This window comes from Euleptes europaea, chromosome 5 (genome assembly GCF_029931775.1).
Source record: "Euleptes europaea isolate rEulEur1 chromosome 5, rEulEur1.hap1, whole genome shotgun sequence".
Classification (NCBI taxonomy): Eukaryota; Metazoa; Chordata; class Lepidosauria; order Squamata; family Sphaerodactylidae; genus Euleptes; species Euleptes europaea.
In genome coordinates, this window is record NC_079316.1 from 22,693,518 (window position 1) to 22,720,887 (window position 27,370).

General features: G+C 47.0%; 1 protein-coding gene across 1 annotated transcript; it reads left to right on the top strand.

The window, feature by feature from the left end:
* Positions 1–19,820: 19,820 nt before the first annotated feature.
* SLITRK3 (SLIT and NTRK like family member 3) lies at positions 19,821–23,091 on the top strand. Its single transcript, XM_056849806.1, has one exon. The coding sequence runs from the start codon at positions 19,836–19,838 to the stop codon at positions 22,719–22,721; it is 2,886 nt and encodes a 961-aa protein (XP_056705784.1). The 5' UTR covers positions 19,821–19,835; the 3' UTR covers positions 22,722–23,091.
* Positions 23,092–27,370: the final 4,279 nt, after the last annotated feature.

The following is a 27,370-nucleotide window of genomic DNA, read 5'->3' on the forward strand; positions in this document are numbered from 1 at the left end:
TCATCATAATTCCTTTATTGACATAAAAACATAATACAAAAAGGGTACAAAAGGAATGGAGATATTAAAAAGTGCCCTTTATGGCATAGTTAAAAGACAATTACATCAAATAGCTCTGTTTGTTGATACTGCCATCTAATTAACCGTTTGGCGGGCTTTTAAAACAAATGTTAAAAGCATTATTTATTTATTTATTAAATTTATACCCCACCCTCCCCCAATAGTGGGGCTCAGGGTAGTTTACAGCATGAAATAAAAACATTAATCCATTGACACATAGAGAGGAATAATAAAATACAATTCATAAATTACATTTTAAAACATTTAACAACGATGGCGTCTAAGGTTACATAATACCTACCACTATTAAAACAATCAGAAATTTAAGCGCAATAAAATTTTGAGGGAAACATCTAACATAAATAGCTTAATTGGTGGCTAGAGAGGGAGACTCGGGGGGTGGAGCTGGGCAGAGGAAGAAAGGTAGACATAAAAAAGGAGAGATTCGGGTCCAAGCCAGCAGATGCAATCGTCACACACGTACAACCATTGCTGTCCCCTGACAGAAGTCTGGTGGAACATCTCTGGCAGACAGAAGACTGGTGGAACATCTCTGTCTTGCAGGCCCTTCGGAATTGTGCAAGATCCAGGGCCCAGGTTTCCCTAGACAGAGAGTTCCATTAGGCAGGGGCCACAGCTGAGAAGGCTCTGGCCCTGGTTGAGGACAGCCAGATAAGACTCTGGAACAGGGATTAACAGGGTACACCTTCAAAAAAAAAAAAAAAAAAAAGGTCCTCTCTCTGGCCATCATGCACCTAATTTCACATCCACCCTACCAACAGCCTCAGAAACTAATCTCCAATCGTGGATATGTTCACATGGGGACAGGCAGCCTTTCACGTATCTTAAGGCCATATGGTTTACATGCCTCCAACCCCTGAGTAAAAACAGTCCCCTTATTTGTATATTTTTGAATGGTGGCAGTAAAGCCATTGCTGCTGGCTTCTGAGTTGGGGATTTTAAATTGGAACACAATGACTCAGATTCCAAGAGAAATGTTCACTCGTGGGAGCATTTTGGATAAATTTAAATGCTGTTCCATGTGATAAATGAGCTAATAAAAAAAACCAGATTTATTTTTTGTAACAGATTTTTCCTCAGGGCTGAGATAATATGTGGAACAAGGATTCAGTGGGAGTGGATTCCCTCCGAGCCAACGGGCAAAGATGCATCTAAGTGATAGATGGGAGTGGTCAAATTGTAAGACTTTAAGGAGTAAAAGAAAAAAAAGTGAGGGAAAGGAAAATCATGGACAACTTCATCATTGTGATAACTACGTTATGTTTTAAGACCCAAAATATATTGACCACTTCATTTCTAGGTGGGTTTTTTCTTCCAAGCAGGACTTTTGTATCAGACATGGGATGGGAGTTTTGTAACTCCCAAACATGTTGGTCCTTCTCTGCTCATGATGGCTGTGTAAGGCTGCCAACCTCCAGGTACTAGCTGGAGATTGCCCACTATTACAACTGATTTCCAGATGATAGAAATCAGTTCACCTGGAGAAAATGGCCACTTTGGCAATTGGACTCTATGACAGTGAAGTCCCTCCCTTCTCTAAACCCCACCCTCCTCAGGCTGCGCCCCAAAAACCTCCCGCCAGTGGGAAAGAGGGACCTGGCAACCCTATGGCTGTGGGTTTGTGCAGAAGCGGCTTCAGCATTCCTGCCATGCCATTTTTGCATCCTCAGACTGCCTTGTGGAGCTGCTGCTTGATCTGTTGCAAAAATTATTGTAGCCATGTAAGTGTGATTTTCCAACAGAACTAATAGCACTCCATGGGACAGACTAAGGAGACACAAACAACATATGGGGAGGCTGGCTGAGGTCACATGTCATGGCAGTCCTGTTCATGTCATGGTGGACACATACGATGTATGTGTGTACATCTATTTGTAAGAAAGAGCCAATAAGAACTCACTTTATAAATGAAACCGGGGACCAGTTCTGGATATGTGTATGAGTTCAATCAGTGATCAGCTGTACATGCATTGAATGTAACATGAAATTACTCAATGCACGTATAAAGAAAAATCAAGCATACACTGTACACAGATTGTATATGCGTTCACTGTAATTTGTGAACACAGCTGATAACAAGCAGAAAAGGGCTCACATTCATCTCAAGAGGCACACTACTCCCATCACAGGTCTGAGGCAAAGTGTTTATGTTGTCCACCAAGAAACATGAGATTGTTGTAAATGCCTAAACGCCTATTCATGTGTTGTGTGAGCTACTAGGTATGCACAAATAACTATTTACGTGTGGACCACTTGTGTGAGCAATGCCATGAGTTGCCAGTCTCCAGGTGGTGGCTGGAGATCTCCCAGAATTACAAATGGCCTCCAGGTTACAGAAATAAGTTACCTTGTAGAAAATGGCTGCTTTGGAAGGTGGGCTCTGGCATTATACCCCATTGAGGTCTCTTCCCCTCCCCAAACCCCACACTTCCCAGGTTCCTCCCCCCAGATCTCCAGGAATTTCCCAACCCAGAGCTGGCAACCCTAGCATGGAGAACTTATTCCCAGAAAATGACCACAACAGCATCCATGAAAACTAGCGTCTGGAGATGGTGCTGAACTTCGAGCCACCCCCAACGAGGTGTCAGCACCAACAGCCACAAAGGAGGCCAGATCGAGAAGCGTCATCCATAGGGTTGCCAGCCTCCAGATACTAGCTGCTATTACAACTGATCTCCAGGTGATAGAGATCAGTTCACCTGGAGAAAATGGCTGCTTTGGCAATTGGACTGTATGGCATTGAAGTCCCTCCACAAACCCTGCCCTCCTCAGGCTCCAACCCAAAAATCTCCCGCCGGTGGCAAAGAGGGACCTAGCAACCCTACATCCAGGCCCAGTTGGGCCAAGCAGCAGCCCAAGCACTGAGTAGGGTTGCCAGCAATGCTCCCTATACATGTGGACAGCAAGCTGTCTAAAGAGTGGGAATACACTAGTCAACGTGTTTGTACACCCTCAGTACATGTAAAACAGAATCCTAGAAAATCCAGAGATTGGGTTGGCCATGCCAAAGCTGTAGACACATAGAAAACATGTGTATTTCCCCTGTTCAGACAACACAGTGGCCATGCAGTGGCCAGTACAAATGGGCATAATATTTGAAAACGGTGATTGCCATGTGGTGGGAGGGAAGGCGGCGTGGTATAGCCCAATCTCGTCAGATCTTGGAAGCTAAGCAGGGTCACTCCTTGAAAAGGAGACCACTAAGGAAGACTCTGCAGAGGAAGGCAATGGCAAAGTACCTCTACTTCTCGTTTGCCTGGAAAGCCCCTTTCTGGGGTCGCCATAAGTTGGCTGTGACTTGACTGCAGCATGGTGTAGTGGTTAAGAGCAGCATGGTGTTGTAGTTAATAGCAGCAGACTTTAATCTGGAGAGCAGGGTTTGATTCCCCACTCTTCCACATGAACGACCGACTCTAATCTGGTGAACCGAGTTGGTTTCCCCACTCCTCCACATGAAGCCAGCTGGGTAACCTTGGGCTAGTCACAGTTCTCTAAACTCTGTGTCCCACCTACCCCACAAGGTGTCTGTTGTGGAGAGAAAAGAAGGCGATTGCAAACCAGTTTGATTCTTCTTGAAAGGTAAAGAAAGTCGGCATATAAAAACCAACTCTTCTTCTTCTTCATTATACACACACACATTGTAATGTGGCCATCTCAAACTCTCTAAGACTTGTCTGTAAAAAGCTTTCTTTTAGTGATTATGTACCCTTCCACCAGACTTCTCAGCCTTATATTTGCAAGTATTACAGACCCCAGTGGTGTTCATAAATGTTTATCTGTATCATAAGTGGAGAGCACAGCAGGGTGATTGCAGGGTCTACTATTCCTGCAATCCAAGGTGCAAAGGGGTTGGTCTTATGTAATGCTATAATCTGTGAAGGAGCTTTCTCCCAGACGAAAAGCAAAAGACATGACTGTGCGGATGCATACTTATTTGCCAGCACAGCAGTCTCAAGGATCAGGCCGTGAGGGACTGACCTCGACAAGAAGAAATGCCTAAAGGATAATGTCTAGGTGAGCCTTTGTGGAACATTAAGAAGATCACCTGTCAGGCAAAGGGATTGACCCAGATAGGGTGAAGAGCGTGGAAGAGAATTTTAATGAATTCCTACAGTGCTAAGGCTACGCTGAGCAGGAAAGAGCTCTGAGTTATGCATGGTGTCACAATAAAGCACACTGCAGGGAAGTCCAGTACAAGGTCTTAGTGAGGTGAAGCTCAACGAAAGATGGGAGGTAAGGGGGAACAGAAGCTGGCAGAAAAAAGCCCCGTTGCTATTGTGCCATTCAAAGCAATGAGTTGAACTAGTGTGTCTCTCCCACCCCCCCACCCACCCCCGCAACATGGTTGCACTGAAGAGTCCAGAATTTCAAGCTGTTTATGACTTCTCTGTCCTTCTCACGTGAAGAGGTGTCAAGAGCAGGCACAACATTTCATCCATTACTACAGCACTGTTACTGCCACTGAAAAGCTGGGTCTCCAGGCTATAGGAGTTAATACATACCATATCTATCCTGATAGCCTGGACTGCAATAGTTCTCCAGAAGAAGAATTTTCCAGCCCTGCTGTCTAAGCCTGAACTAGAGATGTCTAGAATGGAGACTGGGACCTCATTAATGCAAACCTTGTGTTAGTCCACTAAACTACAGGTCCTCTGGAGGAGGAGGAGGAGGAGGAGGAGGAGGAGGAGGAGGAGGAGGAGGAAGAGTTGGTTTTTATATGCTGACTTTCTCTATCACTTAAGGAAGAATCAAACTGGCTTACAATCACCTTCCCTTCCCCACAACAGACACCCTGTGAGGTAGGTGGGGCTGAGAGAGCTCTAAGAGAACTGTGACTAGTCCAAGGTCACCCAGCTGGCTTCATGTGTACAACTGGGGAAACCAACCCGGTTCACCAGATTAGAGTCTGCCACTCATGTGGAGGAGTGGGGAATCAAACCTGGTTCTCCAGATTAGAGTCCACTGCTGTTAACCACTACACCATGCTGGCTCTCTGGGCTGACCGATCATCAGCATTGGGACAGGGGTGTAATTTTCCTTGCCCATATTTACCAACATTCAATTCGCATAATGTTTTTCTGTGACACTCTGTGGACAGAGGGAGGCACTGGTAGGTGGAGAGGGCAGAAGCATGAGTAGACTGGGAAGTTAAAACTGCTGTGGAGCAAATCAGGTGGAATGGCTCCTGTGGCACTAACAAGTCATGCCTGCAGCACTGGCAGAACTATTGGGGATAGCCTCTGTTTGCCCAGGGCCTTCCAGGGAAGAAGCCCACCAGGAGCTTTCCCATCAGTGAAATAGCCAGTTTGTCCCAGGATGGATGTCCTGTGGGGTCCAACCATGATCTTCAAATACGAGTAGCATCTCTAGATTCGAGTGAAGAAGTAGTAGAGTTGGTTTTATATGCTGATTTTCTCTCACTTTTAAGGAGACTCAAACCAGCTTGCAAACTCCTTCCCTTCCTCTCCCCACAACAGACACCTTGTGAGGTAGGTGAGGCTGACAGAGCTCGAAGAGAGCTGTGACTATCCCAAGGTCACCCAGCTGGCCTCATGTGTAAGAGTGGGGAAACCAACCCAGTTTACCAGATTAGAGTCCGCCATTCATGTGGTGGCGTGGGGAATCAAACCCAGTTCTCCAGATTAGAGTCCACCGCTCTTAACCACTACACCACACTGGCTCCTTAGTAGTACCTTAGAGACCAACAAGGTATAAGCTTTTGAGAGTCAAAGCTCCCTTCTTCAATAGCATCTCTGAAATCACTATTTTCCTAAAAAGAGAGAGGGAGAGAGGAAGCGTGCACAAAACATAGATAAAAGAAAGGCTTTTGTTTCAAAAATAATAATAAAAAAGTCAAACTGGAATTTTATTGTTAATGAATGGCTCACTAGACTGGTAATTGGACTTGAAGCCTTTGCACCTCTTTGTCAGGTCGCGACTAACTTGGAGACATTATCACAAGATGAATGCCATATGAATATCACCGGAGATTTCTGTCTAGTAACTGCCCCTGTCCCTACTGAACTCCTGGAGAGTTCTGCCATTATGCGGAATTACCTCTGAATTATGCCTTTAATTTTGACAATTTGCTTCCTCTCTGTTCTCCCCAAGCTTGCATTTGGCTGCCTGTAAAACATAAAATCTCAGCTGCACTCATTCCTTTCGCAGAACCCTCTATTATTCTGATTATTGGTCACAATCCAAACTATCCAAATCCCAAGTCGAGATTCCATTTTCTGCTGACAGATGTGAGAACATAAACGAAAGTTTCACCAGACTGTTCAATGGCAGATGAGTGATGATAAATGGTGAAAAACTGTGCCTCACGTACCCATTGGGCATTTTTCAGCCCAAGTACACACATTTGAAGTGGAACACCTGACCGCAATATGGCCATCTTCTGGGCACGGAGTAGGGGTCACTGGGGGTATGTGGGGGGGGGGAGGTAGTTGTGAGTTTCCTGCATTGGGCAGGGGGTTGGACTAGATGACCCTGGGGTCCCTTCAAACTCTATGACTCTATGGCCAGATTATGTCTTGGACCTTCTGTTGCATCAGATGGGAGACCACCAAGGAGGACCGGGGTTGCTACTCAGGGGAAGACAATGACATACCACCTCTGCTAATCTCTTGCTTTGAGATTTCCAAAAGGGGTCACCATAAATTGGTCATGCCTTGACAGCACTTTATTGTTATTATTAGCTCCAAGGAACTCAGGGCAGCATAAGCGGTTCTAATCTCTCCATTCTTTTAATCTTCACAATAATCCTATGAGATAGGTGAGACTGAAAAAGAACGAGTGGACCATGATCCCCCAGTGAGCGTCACTGCAGACACAGAGTAAGGATCTGAATGCAGAACAGTTAATGACGTGTGAATGCACAGCATCCTGCTTCAGTAGGGTCGGCTGAAGCCGATGAACCAAGTTCAAGCAGCAAAGGAATACTGAAAGGCACTTTTAATAGCCGCTCTTCATTCCCTCTGTCCCATTTTAGGGAACTCTGTTCTACAATTCGCTAAAGACCGAGCTTGAGAAACGGTGAGGATAAGGGTTAAGCTGGCAGAGAGAGTGAGTGAGTGAGACTTAATGACAATATAATCAAATTGTTTTAATGGGATTTTTATGCCTTTAAATTGTTGCCTGCCTCATGCTTTCAAGATGGCTCAAGCCATAAATCTAAATAAATTATAACAAACTAAATTAGGTGTGTGCAGTGCACGGTGCAATCCTGAGCAGAGGTACACGCTTCTAAGCCTATTGACTTCCATGGGCTTAGAAGGCTATAACTTTGTTTAGGATTGCAGTGTTACTCTTTCAATAGGACAAAAAAATGACTTTCTATTCTGAAAATCAGTTTACTATTCGGATATCTGGCTTTTCTTCTTAGGAGCTGCATGTGGTATGTAGCAAGCCCAGGCAGTCTAGATCCAAGTTCCCACAGCTCTTTGGCTTCAACTACATTATACATCTTATACCATTCCATGTAAGGTTCTGAATTTGGAGAGTCATCCAATAAGGAAGTTTTCCAATGGGTTCTGTTTCCAATGGGTTACCTATTAGTCACCTATCCTGGAAACGACCCTTGCACAGGCTGCATCCTGCCTGATAATGGGAGAATAAAATGAAGGAGTGGAAACACTGGAGAGAGAGGTGGGGTATGAAGGAAGGAAGGAAGAGCTGAGTAAGCAATATACACAAGATAGGAGAAGGACATGTGCTGAGAACTATTGGAACTAGGTTGGCCTGCAAAACTTACTGAAGCCTTTGCTTACCATTTGTGATTTCTTGTCTGAATCACGTTCACATGAAAATGGTCTGTTTCAGCAATTGGACTTTAGACACAGTCACTGGGATTACCAGAAACACTGTCCTTTAAATCTGGCCGACAGAAGCTCCATGAAGGAGACACTCAGAGATAAAATCCTGAAAAACCAGGCGTCTTCTATGAACACTTGACTGCAATCCTAAATCAAGTTACACCCTTTTAAACCCACTGATTTCAATGGACTTAGAAGGGTGTGACTCTGCTTAGGAGTGCAATGTTTATTTCTGACCTCCTTCCCCCCCACACACACACAATTTCCAGTATTTTGTGCTATCCTTAAAAGGTAAAAGTCCCCTGTGCAAGCACCGGGTCATTCCTAACCCATGGGGTGACGTCACATCCCAACGTTAGTTAGGCAGACTTTTGTTTATGGGGTGGTTTGCCAGTGCCTTCCCCAGTCATCTTCCCTTTACCCCCAGCAAGCTGGGTACTCATTTCACTGACCTCAGAAGGATGGAAGGCTGAGTCAACCTTGAGCCGGCTACCTGAAACCGACTTCCGTCGGGATCAAACTCAGGTGGTGAGCAGAGCTTGGACTGCAGTACTGCAGCTTACCACTCTGCGCCACGGGGCTCCTGTGTTATCCTTACCTGGGATTTTAAGAAAACCTTTCAATCACACAGGTAGAGTCTTCGACCTTGAAATTATTATGAGAATTGACCTGCTGAGAGCAGAAGTCACAAGTGGTGTGTCTGTTGCTCAGCTGTACCATTTCAGACCGCAGACAAGGCACCAAACGTTCGGATATTCCCTCCCATAAAATACTCCCTGCATGTACAAAATGGGCATATTTGAGAGAAGATTCTAGGCTCCCTCTTACCCTGAGAGGCCAGTTTTCTAGGGGAAGGAACCTTTGATACGGAAAAGCAAACCTTCGATTTTCCCATCTGCAGGCTGAAATTCTATAGTCCAGCAATAGATGCATCATGTAGATGCTGATGCATACGTTTTACATCGCTGAGAGATATGCAGAGCCATGATTAGGATATTCATTAAGCTATTCACACAAGCTAGTTCAGCAAAGATCCCTAAAAAGCCAAGGAGCCATGATTTCACCAGGTTTAAACTTACGGTGTGAACTGGTCATCACTAGGACACATCACTGCCTTCTCACTCCTCAAGAAACTGAACAGAAGCCATCTTGGTTCCTGCTTGATTCTATATTTAGTTTTGCGCTCCCTCATCCTCACTGCTCTTAAGCGTTCATTTATTTCTTTTATCACATTTTATGCCATACCTTCCAAAACATAACATTTATGACATACAGACAAAACCCTCTACAAACAGGTGCACATTCTTAAAGGAAAAAATGCGGCAAGAGGAAAGAGAAACAGTCAGAAAATAAAGCTCAGAGGTTCATTCGTCACAGAGGAGAAGCAAAATCGAAATGGGGGGGTATTCAAATTGAATTCGCAAGCTTATGAAATTTGGCCTTCTCCCTCTATTGCATTGATGGCTCTTGTTACTTTCTCAGTGTAGCTGAAAGATCCTGGAGGGAGGGTGGAAATGGTCCCTGTTAATCTGTCCAGGAAATGAGGTCCTCAGGTGGACAGAGAGCTCAGGTCCCCAGAGAGGTTGCCTTGGGAAGCTTCCTCAAAATACTCTGCCTTTCGCCAAATGAATCAGCTTCACGACTCCCTTGCCTGTGCTTCACCCTCCCACTTGGAATTGCCACATGTTCCCCTGCTCGGATGAATCTCCTCTCGCCACCAAAGGGAACCCACTCTGTTCTTTCCACACAGAACGTGCCTGCGAAGCCTCATATTCATGCTTGCGCTGTGGGTATTATTAGAAATGCAAATAGAGCTTGAAGTGCTGCATTGGGTGCGTAAGGCTTGCCTCTTCCCAAATTCAGATATCCCCACTTTCCTCCTTTCTAAATGGGGCTTTTGACTCAATGGGGAGACCTAGCAACACCACTCATACCTCAACCTCTTTGATTTGAGCCAAAGCTTAAGGGAGCCTGATTCGAGTGCCAAGGATCAGTTTTGTAATGTGATGCAGTAATATGTGGCAGTTCAAATCATGACTACATCACCTGTGAACATGTACAGAATGCCTCGCCCTCAGACCAATGAATAACCACAACCTGGCCTCTAACATCTGATTGGAGAGAACAGGCCCACAGTGCTTTTTCGCATGAGAGTTGGGGTTTACACTGGAGAGACAACTAGCACTGTTTTTACCCTGGTGATTTGCCCCAGCTTGGATTAGAGTTGCCAACCTCCAGGTAATAGCTGGAGATCTCCTGCTCTTACAACTGATCTCCAGCCGACAGAGATCAATTCACCTAGAGAAAATGGGCGCTTTGGCAATTGGACTCTATGGCTTTGAAGACCCTCCCCTCCCCAAACCCCGCCCTCCTCAGGCTTTGCCCCAGAAACCTACTACCAGTGGCCAAGAGTGACCTGTAACCCTAGCTTGGATGCTTTTGTGAAGTGCCCCCCCCCCCATTTCTCAACAGCATCATGGTGCTTCTGTGCACCACTTGGGGTTTTGTTGATTTTTCTGCAATCTTTCCCTAATCTGCTTTGCAGTGATATTTTGGGATATTTTTGCAGTGATATTTTGCTACAAAGCTGGGCCGACTGCCACATGGACAGGAAAGTCACAGCAGCCATTTCCTTCCCTCCCACCACTGGGGGCTTTTTGAGGCTTGCCCCAAAAATAAAACAGGAATTGGATTAACAATATAACGGCATACTATGTCAACTGCCATTTAAAAAAAAAATCAGAAAAAGTCCCTTCCTGCTGTGCTAATGTTGCCTGCTCCCGTTTGGGAAATACCTGGAGATTTTGGGGGTGGAGCCTGAGGAGGGTGGGGTTTGGGGAGGGGAGGGACTTCAATGCCAGAGTCCAATTGCCTAAGCGGCCATTTTCTCTAGGTGAACTGATCTCTGTCACCTGAACATCAGTTGTAATAGCAGATCTCCACCCACCACCTGGAGGTTGAAATAAAAAATTATCTACACGCGCCTCTATTGCAAAACATATATTCTAAGGAGAGATAAATTAGAATAAAGACAGTGCAACAATATCTACAAGCTTCAGACATCAGAACGGGAACAATAAACAACACACATATACCCAAACTATGTACAAAATCTATGTCAAAAATTCCCTATGAGTCCATGGGACTTTCCGTGATATGATTCAACAATCCTTGCACAACAGACTGTTATGCAGCGAAATAAATGAAGGCTGAAGAAGCCAATATTGGTGAAAGCATCTATTACCTGGAAGACATTTCCGTTGGTGGTGCCAGCTTGGTCTGAATTTGAAATTTTCCCAGCAACTTTGCTTGAGTCGTCGTGGAGTCTGGTCATTGACACTGCCCCAACACGAAAATTTTCCTTTCCTTTCCTTTTTACGGACCGGCCCTTAGAAGGATTGTTGAATCACATCACGGAAAGTCCCATGGATTCATAGGGAATCTTTGACATAGATTTTGTACATAGTTTGGGTATATGTGTACTGTTGATTGTTCCCGTTCTGATGTCTGAAGCTCTTTCACTTGTATCGTTGCACCGTCTTTGTTCGAATGCATCGCTCCGTTGAATATACAGTATGTTTTGCAACAGAGCTGAGTGTAGATATTTTTTTTATTTCAGCACCACCTGGAGGTTGGCAACCCTATGTAGTGCAGAAGTGGGGGTGGCCACCATGTGGGCTAGAGCAGGGAAAATACAGGGAAACCCAACATGTGGAAGCCTCACTACCACTGTAATGGTAGCCACAGGAATAAGAAGGCTTCTGTGCAGAAAAGCCCTAGATGAGATGCCGACTGCATGGTGTAGTGCCTAGGGTATCTGACTAGGATCTGGAAGACCTCAGATCGAATCCCTACTCTTCCATGGAAGCTTGCTGGGTGACCCTGGGCCAGTCACACATTCATCCTAATCTACCTAGCAGAGGTTGTTGTTGTGAGGACAAAACGGAGGAGATAACCATGTTGTAAACTGCATTGGATGCCCATTGGAGAAAAAAAGTGGGATCTAAAGAAATAATAATAGCTTCCAATTTTTCTCAACCACTTCACTCCTCCATGGTGATCTTTGTTCTGAAGGAGATGAGGCACGTGCACTGAGAATTCTTTTATGGGTGCTCTTCATGACTTGTGGCACAGCAAGGCCAAGAAATTGGACCCTGGGCAATGCTTGACCCTGCCCCCAAAGCCGACCCCACAGCAACCCTCTTTTCTCTTTTATTTTGTTTTCTTGGACTCCTGGGGGAGCTCCTCTGCTTCTCTCCCTCCCTCTCCCTTTGCTATATCTCCCCCTCCCCCAAAAAAGTGTCAGGGGAGGACCTGTTAGAAAAGCAAACGAGTTGATTTTTACACAGCAGAATGAATGGAGCATTAAATGACTGCATTAAGGAGGGCTGCAGTGAGGCTAATGGTGGCCTCTGGTGGAAATGCAATGCTCTAATAACGCTCTCAGAAAGGGGCACTTGCTGGGCAGGTTTCCTCGTCTTTTTCATGGTAAAAGTGTGCCCGCGGGTCTCGCTTTTGCAAAGCAGGATGGGATAGGAACATCATCATAATTAACAGGAGAGGCCGCAAAAAGAGGACTCTCCTATTTCAGACACAAGGACGGGGACCCAGTGACAATTAAGGTTACCAGATCTTGTAATTTTTTGTTAGTGCTGGTTTTCTTTAAGTTCCTGAAACGCCCATGTATTTACTTAGATTTATAGCATGCCCTTTTCATTGAGTTTCAGGGTAACACACACACACATCTACATACATACATACATGCTATATATATATAGATTGTATGGACAGGTAGAAAGACAGCACTGCATATACATTAGCAAGCCAGCACACAAAGATGCACACTAATAACATGACTCTGAATGGCAATGACACCAAAACAAAATATTTCAAGGTCAACATTTTACACCTCTAGTGTCCTATTTAAGAACGGAACCCTTATGGACAATTTACTTTGCCCCTCAGTTTCCTACTGTAGGCTACATTGTTTCCCCATAGAATCAAAGCTTGGTTATTTTTGCATTAATATTTTTGACGAGATCCTATAAAAACCCTGGGGAAGGGGGAATTAAAAGCACACAGGGTGCGAGAGAAGCTTCTCCTCGAGCTCTGACTTGACCTCTATTAAGAATTTGTTTATGCTTAGTGTTTATTTTTATACCCAATGTGGCTTGTGACATCATTCTCCCCTCCTCCATTGCATCCTTACATCAACAACCCTGTGAGGTAGGCTAGGCAGTGTCTGGCCCAGGGTCACCCAGCGGACTTTCGTGACAGAGCGAGGCTTTGGACCTGGGGCTTCCAGACCCTAGTCTGACACTGTAACCACTGCTCCCCGCCGGCTCCCGCTATGTCTTTAATTTCATTAATTTAAAAGACAAAGTATTCAGAATGCCTGTGGTGGTGTCATGTATGCACAAGGACATGATAAAACTGCAATACATAAAACACATGCCGCGACTTGCTGTGGGATGAGCCGGTCAGAAGGGCTGATGTTGCCTGCTTTTCAGCCCTAGTTCGGTTCCAGAGCCCTAAATAGTTGCCCACTAGAAAAACCATACACTTCGTTTTAACCATGCCACGGCAACCACCTCCCCCAAACTCACACGGCCCCCTACTTTCTTCCTACTTTCTCCGAAAGCAACGCCCTGCAAGGATGAGAATACACATCTACCCCTTCAGGGCTCCTTGAGGGTGCTTCTAGATATCAGGTAGGGTCGTTCAGCAGACATGGGAACTGTACGGTTGCAAAAAAAACCCACCCCGTATTTCTTCCCATTCCGCACTCTGATTTCGTTTATTGCTTGAGTGCTAAAATCAGCACACACACACCCCCAATCTACTTAACCTGGAGTATGACCAGCAGAGCAGATAAAAAGGTAAAGTACTACTGATGCTGAATTTGTAGACACTGTGGTATACGGAGGCTTTCTCTCCGATCGCTCCTCAAAATGTTCCTGGGGTTTCCCGGAGAAGGATCGGCGCTCAGCCAGCTCCAGAGTACCTTGTCTTAAAAGTGTAGGGAGACCTCTTCTCGGGAGATCTTGACCTGGGAGCATGAGAAGGGCAGGGTTTCCAGTCCAACTCTCCACTTCAGCCTGGAAGCGAGGGCATCCTTCAGCAAATCACCTCTCTCACTCTGAGCCTAAGCTACTGCAGACTTGACATGGGGAGAAAAAGAAACAGCCCCTCCGGATGCTCCCCCCTGCCCATACCGCCCCCCCCCCCAATCTTTGGAAGAAAGGCAATGGACCGAAGGCGAGCCCAAGGGCATGCTTCTCAAGTGGCCCTTTTGCCGGCCTCCGCCCCCTGCCATCCCTCCCTCCTGAGAGCCAGCATGGTGTAGTGGTTAAGAGCGGTGGTTTGGAGCGGTGGATTCTGATCTGGAGAACCGGGTTCGATTCCTCACTCCTCTCCTTGAGCGGCGGAGGCTGATCCGGTGAACTGGATGCGGTTTCCCCGCTGCCACACACGAAGCCAGCTGGGTGACCTTGGGCACCCTCAGCCCCACCTACCTCCCAGGGGGTCTGTTGCCGGGAGGGGAAGGGAAGGGGACTGCAAGCCGGCTCGAGTCTCCCTTAAGCGGTAGAGAAAGCCGGCGTATAAAAAGCCAACTCTTCTTCTTCCAACGCCATTGATGCGTGGGAGGTTTCGCTTTGGCTTTGCCACTCTCGAGAGGCAGTCTCCAAACTCCACAAGCCCCCCCCTGCAGAGTTTCGAGAATCTAGATGGGAGAAATGTGCATCTAGAGAGCGGCAAATCCAAGGCAACCCCCCCCCCGGTGCATCAATGGCCCAAGCCTGGATTTCCCCCCCCCACCTGACAGCATCACCGTGTGTCCCCCCCCCCCCAAAAAAAACAACCCACGTTGCTTCCTAGGAAACCTGACTTCTCCGCGCCATCGGACTGCGGGAGCTCTCTCAACTGCAGGCTCCCCCCCCCCCGCGCCATCCCCAGCCAGTATTGAAGCATCTGGAGACCCCCCCTTTTTTTTTCCCTTCTCCCCTCCCCGCTCCCTCCCTCCCAGCCATTCCGACGCCCGGCCGAGGCCGACCCGGCGGGGCCATTGGCTCCTCCGTCTGGCCGGCGCCCTCCCCGCCGCGGACCCCCCCCTCACCCCCCCACCTCCCCCCTCTCCCGAGGGGCGGCGCGGAGTAGGCGAAAGAAAGGATCCCGGGCAGCAGCCGGCGAAGGAAGCCCGGGGGGGGGGGCTCCGGGCAGGCGTCGCCCCCTTTGCGGAGGAGAGAGCGAGCGAGAGACCCTCCCCTCGCGCTCCCCCCGCCCCGATGCAGCCCGCGCGCTCCGGCCCCGCCGCCACGCAGGGAGCCACGCGGCCAGCCGGAGTCGCCGGGGCGGGCGGGCGGGCGGCGAGGCTGCGCGTCGGGGGCCGCCTCCGCCGCCGCCCCGCCGGGTCCCCCGCGCAGCCGGGCCGGGGGAGCCGCGCCTCGCCGAGGAGCCGGCATGGAGCCTCCGCCGCGGCGGGGAGAGGAGCCGGCCCAGCCGTCCGCCCTCCGGAGCCGCGCCGCCCGGGGAGAGGCGGACGGCGCCTGGCGGCCACCTGGGCGCCGAGCCAGTTAGGTATCCGCCGTCCTTCCTCTTGCGCGGAGTCGGTCCCGAGCTGGGTTGCGGGGCTTGGCCTCTTGCTGGGCGGGGGGGGGGGTTGTGCCTCCCCGTCCCCCGGTGATCTGGCGGGGAAAAGCTGCTGGCGACGTCCCCCCCTTTTGCGACCCCCACCCATTTCTTTTGATCTTTAGATTGATCTTTAGATTAATGTATTGGATTGATCTTTAGATTAATGTATTGGATTGATCTTTAGATTAATGTATCGGATTGGTCTTTAGATTGATCTCAAGATTTCGATTAATCTCAAAATTGATCTCAAGATTTCGATTAATCTCAAGATTGATTTTTGGATTAATCTCGAGATTGATCTCCACCCCCTCCCCAAAAGCATTCCTCTGGTCGTCCCTCCCCCCACGCCGGCCTCTTCCCTCCCCCCTGGATCCAGGGCATGATTCTCTTCCCCCAGCCATGCTTGCATTTCTGTTATTTTTTTATGATTTTATTTTTAATGATGATTATTTTTAATGATGATTTTCAATTTTATTTTTAATGGTGCGTTTCTTTTCTTTTTTTAAATATACGCATTTCCATGTTGCAGTGGGAGTGGTTCGAAGGAGCGCTGCAGCCGAAGAAGCGGTGGGGGGTGGGATTATGGGGGGGGATCCTCATTTGAGGAGGGGTTGGGGCGAAGGGGTAGGAAAAGGGGGCGCGGGCATCTCTGGCACTGCACTGGCCAACGCCTCGGAGCTCGAACTCCCAGAACTGGCGGTCATCGACTTCTGTAAGGCTGGCAGAGAAACCCCAGGCTAGTCAGGGTTGGGGAAGGAAGAGCATCATTCCTTGGCGGCTCTGTCTCCAAGGAATAGAAAACTGCCACCTGTCAACCCCACTCCCCCCCCACACACACACACAGGGGTGAGATCAGAAGGCAAACCTCACTTCAGATTAGGAAATAAGACTCTGCCTTGCTCTAAATAAACTTGATTTGCTAGATGTAGATATTTTTAACAGAAACACCAATTTGGGTGGTTTTCTTTAAAAAGACACCCGGTTCCTGAAAGTGGAAACTGGGGTGGGGGTGAGGGGGAGGAAAAGGGAGAATTTGAAAGCTTCAGCTACACAGACCATCTGCTTCAAGTGAACCAGAGCCAAGAACTTGAGCCAAGTTAATCTTGGGGGGGAACGGGGAAGAGGCTGAGCATCCCCACTGCTGGATCCACCGTTGTGGGCGTTGCTGTCCTTATTGGAGCATCTTCTGGGTGACCGCCGATCGTATTTTGCACACCGGGATGTGTTGACCTTTCTTTCGGCCCCTCTTCTTGGATCCAGACAGGCTCTTGTGCCAAGCGGTGTGCCTGGGCCAGCGCAATGTGGGGAAGAGAAATCAAAGAGGGGTGGGCGGACGAGGTAAGATAAGGAGAGTGGCAGTGAAGAGGTTAAATAACACCCCCTCTGACTCTCTGAAGAAAGGGAAGGGGAAAATGCAAAATGTTCCATAGGCACCCAAGTGGCTCCAACATTTGCCTAGGAGATTTCCTTGTCTTTTTTTTTTAAGCTGGGAAGAAGCAGGAGCCTGTTGGATGTAGTTGGGATGGACTGAAGCCTTTTCAACTGCAGGCGGGGGAGTGGAAAGAGGAGGTGGGAGGAGGATGGGAAAGAGCAAGGAAGAGAGAGAAGGGCTTATCCGAGCCCCCCCCTTTTGTTTCCCTGTGGTAGGACAGGTTTAGGGGTGATGAAGAGCTGCAGGCATTGGCTGGGAACAGCTAACTAAACATAGGAGTTCAGAAGCAGGAAGGTAAGGATAGTTTCTTGCTACTCGAGGGGAGGGAAGGGGAGGGATGTCCTCTCCCCTTAATGATTGCAGCTCTCAAGGATTTGCTGGGATTTGCACACCAAGCAGCTCAGGGGACTTTCCCTATCCCCCCCTCCATGCCATGGGGTATTTCTAAGGGGGAAGGGACCAATCCCCCCCCCAACCATTTCTCATTTGGTTGTTCCTTCCTTCCCCGTTGTCATCCCCACTCATACTCCCCCAGATAACCCGTCCTCCCCCTCTTTCTTCCCCCAAAGAGGAAGGGGGGGGAATCGAACACCCAAGCCCTTGTACAGTCAGGGCTTCCCAGACGCGCACCCCCCCCCCCAGCCGGTGCCAAGCTCGCCCGCCTTCATTTGTTCCCCTTTCTTGGAGCCAGGATTCATGACGTGGGAAAGCCTGATCTGGGGGGTAACAACGGACACACACACACACACACACATGCCCACGGAGAGGAAGGAGGAGTGCGAGGGAGAAGCCCCGGTTCCGAATCGCCTGCCGTAGACCTTCCCTCCCTCCTTTCCCAAAGATGAGCTGGTGGTACCCAGAGAGAGCGGCAGCGGCGGCGGCAGAGCTGGGAGCCTGCAGCAACCCCTTCGCCTCCCTCCTCCATTGACTGTGCCAAGCGGCATCTCTGCATCCTAAAGAAGCTCATTGCATTCCTAGCACGTCTCATTTTTGCTTGCTTCCCCCCCTTTTTTTCTTTTGCCTCAGCCCTCAGCAGGAGTATAGAACCAGAGAAAGAGAGAGAGAGGAAAAAAGCAATCCTTTTTTTTTAAAAAAAAGCTCTTGACGTTATATATATATTTATTTATATATATATTTCCAAGTATGTTTGGCTGTATTTTTCTCTCCTCCCAAATGTGCTAAGATCTATCCTTCGACCCGGTAAGTACGAGCTCTTTTTGGATCTCTCCCCTTTCCCCCTTTTCTACCTGGGAAGAACGTCTTTTTTTTTTAAATGCAAAAGCGAAAAAGAACTTAGGTGGCTAGTGTATCCTCCCCCACCCCAAACAGACAGGCCAAAAAAAAAAGCTGAAATTGTATTTCTTTATCAAATTATAGCTGGTATTTTCGTTCCAGTGGACTCCACAGTTTACTGGATTTGTAAATGGACCCTTTGGTTTTTATTCCTGATTGTATACTCCCCTTTCCCTGCATTTCTTTCAAAAGATGTCCTTTTATTTTTAGGATCTCCCCCCTTTGTTTGTTTGCTAAGGGAGGAATCCCCTTCCCCCTGTGTGGGGAGGGGGGAGTGCAAGAGAATCCATACATGTAAAGCTCTTTTGCTGTGAAGAGAACAGAACTAAATACCCAGAGCTTGGCGAACCGTTTGAATGGGCAGCGGTGAGGAGGGTTTGCAAAGCCACCGTTGTTAGGATTCATGGGTCTTTTAACAGTGATTTATTCTTGTGTGTTGGAATGAAACAGGAAGGAAAGAAATCAGGGAGGGGGAGACCATCACCCCCCCTTCCCCGTAGAGGAAGCTGTAGGTCACAGGGGCTCCATTTGCCTCCTCAAGTGGTAAAAGCTAGCAGATTCTTTGGTGAGCTTCTGCTGTAAAGCGAGAGTCATTACTCCTGTGGTTAGTGTCAAGGTATTTCCCCCCCCACCTTTTGCTTTCAGCCTCTCTCTCCCTCCTCCCCCTAAATCACCTCTGGATGGTCCTGTGGGCAACATCTCCTTCTTCAAAGCCTCCCTTTTGCCCTCCAAAAGCCTTCCGCCGTTACTTCCCCCCTCTGGATCCGCAGCTCTCTGGCATGTGCTTCCCCCCCAAGATTAATCATCTCTAAACGCTTTAATCAGCTGAAATGACTAATATGGAGTGTGTGTATCTGATACTATACCAGTTGCGTTAATCCATTTTGTGTGCTCGGGAGGGAAGGAGGCTGTTTGGAGACGGGTGTTGCTAACCATGTACAGGGATAACATCTTGGATATGGACATTTCCACAAGGATCGGAAACTTGAGCTTCCCAATTTCCTTAAACAGTGGCTAAAATAGCGTTAGTTGAGCCGGATGTTATAACCAAATAACGCTGGATGTTAAATGTATGCGTCTTTGCGGAGGTATCTTCTATAGAATGAGTATACGTACTGGGATAAAAATCTCTTCTATCAATCCACCCCTTTCTCTTATAATTAATGCAGGTGTCGAGGTAATACCCAGACGATGTACCATATGCTTCGTGAGCATTGGCTGTCTCTGGTATCCAAAAATGTTTCTCTGCCTCTCAAAAAAAAAAAAAAAAGTAGGCCCTATATGTTCATTTGCTGTTTGCTATTTATTCATTACTCTGCCATTTGCTAAACAGTCTAGAACAGGGCTGGACCGGGGAAATGAGAGAAGGCCATCGCATGATTAAATGCGGGGATGTTCTGACTTAGAAAGATTGTTTTGAAAGCCCCCCCCCCCCCAGCAATTGCTGAACTTCAGGGCAACCTAAGGAAACCTCGTTGGATAGGACTCGTAGTGCCTTTCAGTAGCCTGAGAAAATAACTGATCAGCTGTAATCCATTTCTGTTTTTATTTCTGTTGCAGTTTTGTAATCCATCACAACCATGAAGTCTCCAACGGAGAATCCACCCCGTAAAAGAAGGATGCTGTGGATTATTCTTCTAAGCACAATTGCCGTAGCATGGACTACTCCCATTCCCTTAATCGAGGACTCAGAAGAAATTGAGGAACCTTGTTTTGAGCCTTGTTACTGTGAAGTCAAAGAAAGTCTTTTTCATATACACTGCGACAACAAGGGATTTATAAATATTAGTCAGATAACGGAATCCTGGTCAAGACCTTTCAAACTTTACCTGCAGCGAAACTCCATGAGGAGATTATACACCAACAGTTTTCTCCACTTGAACAATGCTGTTTCTATTAACCTTGGGAACAACGCTCTGCAAGACATTCAGACAGGAGCCTTTAACGGGCTCAAAATTCTGAAAAGGTTGTACCTGCACGAGAATAAATTAGATGTTTTCAGAAATGATACTTTCCTGGGTCTGGAAAGTCTGGAATATCTGCAGGCAGATTACAATGTCATTAAGCGGATTGAAAGCGGGGCATTTCGCAATCTGAGCAAACTCCGGGTCCTGATCTTAAATGACAACCTTATTCCCATGCTCCCCACCAATTTATTTAAGTCTGTGTCCTTAACCCACTTGGACTTGCGTGGAAACAGGTTAAAAGTGCTGAGCTACAGAGGGATGCTAGACCATATTGGCCGGAGCTTGATGGAAATCCAATTGGAAGAGAACCCTTGGAACTGTACTTGCGAGATCGTGCAGCTCAAGAGCTGGCTGGAGCGCATACCTTACACTGCCCTAGTGGGAGACATCACCTGTGAGACCCCTTTCCATTTCCATGGCAAAGACTTGAGAGAAATCAAAAGAAACAAACTCTGCCCTATGCTCTCCGACTCAGAGCTGGTCAGCATCGGCGTCCCCCACTTGCCCTCCAGCAAGGAGAACGCATGGCCCACGAAGCCTTCCTCCATGCTGTCCTCCTTCCATTTCACCGCTTCCTCTGTCGAGTACAAAACCTCTGTTAAGCAGCCCCGGCCCACAAAACAACCCCGGGCGCACAAACCGCCCCCTACACCACGAGGCCTATACCCTGCGCCCAACCAACCTCCCATTGCTGCTTACCAGACGAGGCCTCCCATCCCGATCATATGCCCTACCGGCTGCTCTTGCAGTTTGCACATCAACGATTTGGGCCTGACAGTCAACTGCAAGGAAAGAGGGTTCCACAACATCTCCGAGCTCCTGCCCAGGCCCGTCAACGCCAAGAAGTTGTACCTGAGTGGGAATTTGATCCAGAAAATTTACCGTTCCGATTTCTGGAATTTTTCTTCCTTGGATCTCCTGCATCTCGGGAACAACCGGATCTCCTACGTGCAGGACGGGGCCTTTATTAACCTGCCCAACCTGAACAGGCTGTATCTGAATGGCAACGACATTGAGCGGCTGACCCCGGGCATGTTCCGGGGCTTGCAGAGCTTGCATTACCTGTACTTTGAGTACAACCAGATCAGGGAGATCCAGCCGGCCGCCTTCAGTCTCATGCCCAACTTGAATCTGCTCTTCCTCAATGACAACCTCCTGAGGACCCTGCCTACTGATGCCTTTGCGGGCACCTCCCTGTCCAGGCTCAACCTGCGGAACAACAAGTTCCAGTACTTGCCTGTTGCTGGTGTGCTGGAGCACCTCAATGCCATCGTCCAGATCGACCTGAAGCTCAACCCCTGGGATTGCACGTGTGACTTGGTGCCCCTCAAGCAGTGGATTGACACTATCAGCTCAGTCATTGTGGTGGGAGATGTTCATTGCGCCACCCCAGAGAACCTCACCAACAGAGATATCCGCTCTGTGGAGTTGGAGGTGCTGTGCCCAGAGCTGTTGCATGCCGCTGCTGCCTCCCCAGCCCCACCAGCCTGGGGCCACCCAAGCCCCACCAGCCCCTCTCCCTATGAGCTGCTCCCAGCAGGGGGAGGCCCTGTACCACTCTCTGTGCTCATCCTCACGCTGCTGTTACTGTTCTTCTCTGCGGTCTTCATTGCTGCGGGCCTTTTTGCCTTTGTCCTGCGCCGGCGGCGCAAGAAACTACCCTTCCGGAACAAGCAGCGGCAAGAGGCGCTGGACTTAACGGGCATCCAGATGCAGTGCCACCACCTCTTCGAGGAAGGAGGTGGGGGAGGAGGTGGGGGGATCAGTGCCTCCCCGGAGAAGGCACCCCCTGTGGGCCATGTGTATGACTACATCCCGCATCCAGTGACCCAGATGTGCAACAACCCCATCTACAAGCCCCGAGAGGAGGACGACGTGGTGGGGGGGGAGCCCGGGCAACCTGGGGACATGCTACTGGGAGGAGGCGGCGGCAGCTGTTCAGGGGAACAGTTCTCCGATCCCGCTAAGGAGAGTGGGAGCAGCAGTTGCTACAGGACCTTGCTGGAGAAGGAGAAGGAGTGGAGCCTGGCTGTGTCCAGCTCGCAGCTCAACACCATAGTGACCACCAACCATCACCCGCACCCGCATCCTCCTGGAGGGGGAATTGGCGGGGGGCTGCCTCTAATGGGGGAGCTAGCGCTGGTGCCACCTGTCTTCCATCACGAGAAGAACGGTGGGGTGGTGCTCTTCCCCCCTAGCGGTGCCGTTCTAGACAGCAGGGAGAGGCCGCCTTTAGCCCCTCCATGCACAGTGGGCTTTGTGGACTGCCTCTATGGCACTGTGCCCAAATTAAAGGAACTGCACGTGCACCCCCCTGGCATGCAATACCCAGACCTGCAGCAGGACGCCAGGCTGAAAGAAACCCTTCTCTTCTCGGCCGGCAAGGGCTTCCCAGACCACCACCAAACCCCCCAAAGTGAATACCTCGAGTTAAGGGCCAAACTCCAAACCAAGCCGGATTACCTCGAAGTCCTGGAAAAGACCACTTATAGGTTTTGAGAAAAAAAAATGTCTAGCTTTTACAGCCAAATCCTTCCCTTCACAGCACCCCCTGCCCTCTCCTGTCCCTCCCCCCTTCCTCCCCCCGAACCACCGCATGCTGATACTAGTGGATACAGCTCTGCGCTTTCCCCCTGCCAGATGTTGGTTTGGAGGAAGGGCCCAACTCAGATGATCATTAATCGATAAAGTGCCTTTGCAGACTTTTGCCAGCAGATGTTAATCAATCATTATTTTTTTATACTGAACAAACAAAACAAACTGAGACTTTGACTGTGCCATGTTGTCTAAGGTATAAGAATATTATTATAATTCTCATTATGGGGGATCCTTGTCTTGATCCTGACAAAGTAAATTCGGTGTGCGTTGCTCTCTCTCACTCACTCTCTTTCTCTCTTTTTTTTCTGTTGTAGTTTAAACTTTCCATTCTATCTTTTTTTTATGTTGAGGAAAGGGAGGCGGAATTGAAGGCAACATCTTTTGTGGCTTTGTTTCTTCTTTCCTGCACCATGGCACAGATTCTGTACATTTATTTAAAACAAGGGGAGGGGGAGCGAAAACCCCCCCAATAAAAATGCAGTTTGCTGCATGTCTGGAAACTGCAGGAAGGGAGGGGAGGGTCTTGTTCAAGCGTTCTCTCTCTTTTCTTCTCTCTTCACGTACATGCACACGATACAAGTGTCAATACATGATCTCCAGCCCTCCCCAATCAGTTCCCTAGCCATTCCCGTTTGCCTGTACCTATTTCATCCTCCTATCTCCCTTTCTGTTCCCCACCAAAATTTCCCCTTCCTTCCATAGAAGAGGACCAGAGACGTATTGCTAGCGGGGGGGAAACCCCACCCGCCCCCCTCGTCCTCTCAAGTGAAAAAGCCCTGCATTTATTCCCTTGTGTGGCTTTCTTACCCGTAAGAAAAGGTCATTGGCATTTCATTGAATTTGTTTTTGGAGGACAGCCACACTTCTAATTAAAGAGACTCCAACATAATAAATATACAGGGGGAAAGGGGAAAAAAGACGTCCTGGTACCTACCATAGACATCTTCACAGATGCACTTTCGGCGTTCTCTTTCTCTCTTCCGTGCTCTCTCACACACCACACACACACACACACAAATACCAATGTGCATATATTTATTCTGTACTTTCAAGTGAATATAAAATTGTAAAGGTAATGTTTAATCATTGTACAGTGATGCGTCTGGTATAGCTTTCCTAATAAAAAGTTTTGAAAAAAATAGAGAGAGAGAGCTATATTAGAGGATACAACAGCCTGAATCTTAAACTTCAGCTATACCCTTTTCATACTGATACTTCTTTCTTTTCCCCTTTTAAGCCCGTGTAACAAATGCAATCCACTGAGATGTTCACAAAACAGATAACAGAAATAACAATTGGTGCATTTTTACTGTCAAAACACTATTTTAGACGTTAAAAACCTGATTTCCAGTCACTCTTTTTTTCTCTCTCTCTCCCCCTCCCTCCATTTCAATTTGTTCTGCTTCTGTCTTAGTGGGTTTCCCTCCTCCCAGTTGAAAATATGCAATAGAATTCTTTTTTAAAAATGATTTGTAAGGGGTATTTATGTTCCATTTGAAGGATGCGAGCGAAAAAAAAGTGAGATTTTTCAGTTGAGGTTGGATAGAGCTATTTTTAAATGCAGAGAAGAGGAAATATGTTGAACGATGGGGGTGTACAGAAAAGCAGGAGTAAATGGGTCCTTTTTTAATAGCAGTTGTTTGGCTCGTCCTTTTCCGTTTGGATAAAACCTGAAACAATTGAGCAAATTAGGTCTAATAGCAGGAATTCAGTTTTTGCCTCTTATTTCCCACCTGCTTTGCTGAAATCATAGTTGGGGGTGAGATGATGAAGTGGTTTTCTGTGTGTTGTGTGGGTTTTTTTTTTTTAACTTTGCAATTGATATGATGCTGCCAAATTGACTTGTTAGATCATATTATTCTTTCTTTAAAAAATAACTTTCTATTAGAGTGAAACCAAAGCAAAGATGGGAGGGTTGTGTATGTTTGTTTCATTTCTTTTCAAGGTATCTAGCTGGTATCTTGTTTCTTGTAGAACTGGGTTGACACATGAATAAAGCCGAAGGAAAAGCTTTGTTTGATGGAGGAAAAAAACCCATCCGATATGGCCAGTAGATGGCGTCCGAGCTCCAGCAATTACCACACAGAGACCAGAGGTTACTTTTGAATTGCGTACAGCCCATCCGGTGTTTTCCGCTTGGACTCCCGAATCTGTCCTTAATAGAAAATCATCACGTTGAATGTAATTCACCAGACGTCACTAATGCCTTACATCAAGATAGAGATCAAATTAAAGGGGAAACGTGGATATTAGTTACTTTGGTGTGTACAGATACACCCCTGTCTTGAAGATATCAAGCAATGATTTTTATATTTCTATACATATATATATATATATATATATATATATACACACACACACACACACACACATGCAGAAAGAGAGGGAAATGTATTTAAAATAAAATAAATCCCAAAATCTATTTATTTGTCTTACTAAATATATATATATATATATATATATATATATATATATATATATATATATATATATATATATATATATATATATATATATATATATATATATACAAAATGTTTATCCAGGGAAATGGGGAAAAATGCTTCTGTGAAGAAAAACAATTCTAGCTGCCTCTAATGCTCTTATAACATATCACATTTGTTATGGTTTTGTTACAGAATTATTGCATGAACTGCAACTTTTTGGAGTATAAGTTAGGAACAAGGTCAGACATCATCCATGCCATAATGTCATATATGTGCTATTCATTTCTATTGAGAAGGATCTGTTCCTTTTTATTACTATTATTATTAGCTTGATCTACAATGCAGTAAAAAAAAGAACATTTTAATTTAAGTCTGTTTCACCTTACGGAAGTTAGTGCACTTAATACAGATTATATCTAAATAGCTCGTCTTCACTAGTTGGTGGATTATGGCCAGTACATGCCTGTTATTACAGGAGAAATAAAATGGGACCTTCCTTAGCTTCTTGATGTATCCCAGACTGTGGATTTGAGATTGGCATATTTCTGTGTAAAGTGCTGTTAAGTCGCAGCAGATTTATGGCAACCCAGTAGGGTTTTCAGGGCAAGAAACTATCAGAGGTGGTTTGCCATTGCCTTCCTCTGCGTAATGACCCTGGTATTCCTTGGTGGTCTCCCATCCAAGTACTAACCAGGGCTGATCCTACTTCGCTTCTGAGATCTGCTGAGATAAGGCTAGCCTGGGCTGCCCAGGACAGGTATTGACATATTTAGACAACTTAATTTCTCATTTAGTTTGGTCTTATTTATACGAAGAATAAGTTGAATCAGGGGTGTCAAACTGAATTGTTTACAAGGTCCTGATATGATACAAATGCCACTTGGTCGGGCTAGGCCATGCCTCGCCAGCCCAGCACTGGACGGAGTGGCTGCCTCGGCTGGCTCGTGGGCCAGATAAGAGCTCTCAAGGGGCCGGATCCAGCCCACAGGCCTTATGTTTGACACTGAGTTAAATGGCAGACATGCTATAAAAGGCCCAAAGTATAGTATGCAATGTCTGCTTTACACAGCCCGACTTTCACATGGGACACACTGAACCCAGGTTGGGCACAAGGTCCTTTGGGTTGTATGGGCTCTCCCCCAAATTTGTCATCTGGACTGAATTGTTACAGACTGGAGTGTAATGCAAACTAAGTCCCAAAATAGCACCCCAGGCACACCTGAGTTGGAAATAAGCATGGGGATGTATGGAGAAAAGGCCTACATATGAAGCTGCCTGGTACTGAACCAATATTGTCTATTCTTACTTGCCATAGCTTTCTAGGGGTTTTCCTGGTATCTGAGTTTGTTTAACTGATGACGCCATGGACTGAACCTTGGACCTCACGCATGCAAAAAACGAAACAAACCCCCAAAACACACCCCTCTAACAATGGGCTGTGATCCCTCCGCAAAGGTGTTCTGCGTAGTATTGAACAAGGGATCTTTTGCAGTTAAGGTGATCGTGGTAACCTGTATAATGTAAGAAACTGCATGATTCTGTCATTTATGTGGAAGCTCAAAACAGAGTGGCTGTTATTTTATCCAGTAGAAGCAACCGTGTTTCCACATGTAGAGAGAAATGTAGCCTATAGAGACTTGGGCTGGCAAGATGACCAGAATAATGCCTATGTTTCAAGTCATATCAAGAGCACAGCAGGTTGTGATGGATGGGAATAACTAAGGCTTGAGGCATGTAAAGGGTTGAATGTAGACTCTGGGTTGAGGTTCATAGATCAAGAATGCACCCAAAAAAATCAGTATATGGTCTCAGGAAAGATGCTCTTGTCTTAATCCACCCCTGAATGTGACCCTGGATTGCCTGAAGCAATTCCTGCAAATTAGGACCCATTCTATGAATACTGGAAACACTTCACAGAAAAAAAAAATCTATACATCTTTCTATTACCTCCATCTTATCAATTAAGTTACGATGTATACAACTTTTTTCCAGTATGTACATCTGATGTTTTCTTATTATTGCATTAAGCCCAGGGATTTTCAATGGTTAGGAGATAAGCATGTTCACATTTGTTTTTAGAAAAGGAAAGATACTTTGAAGGAC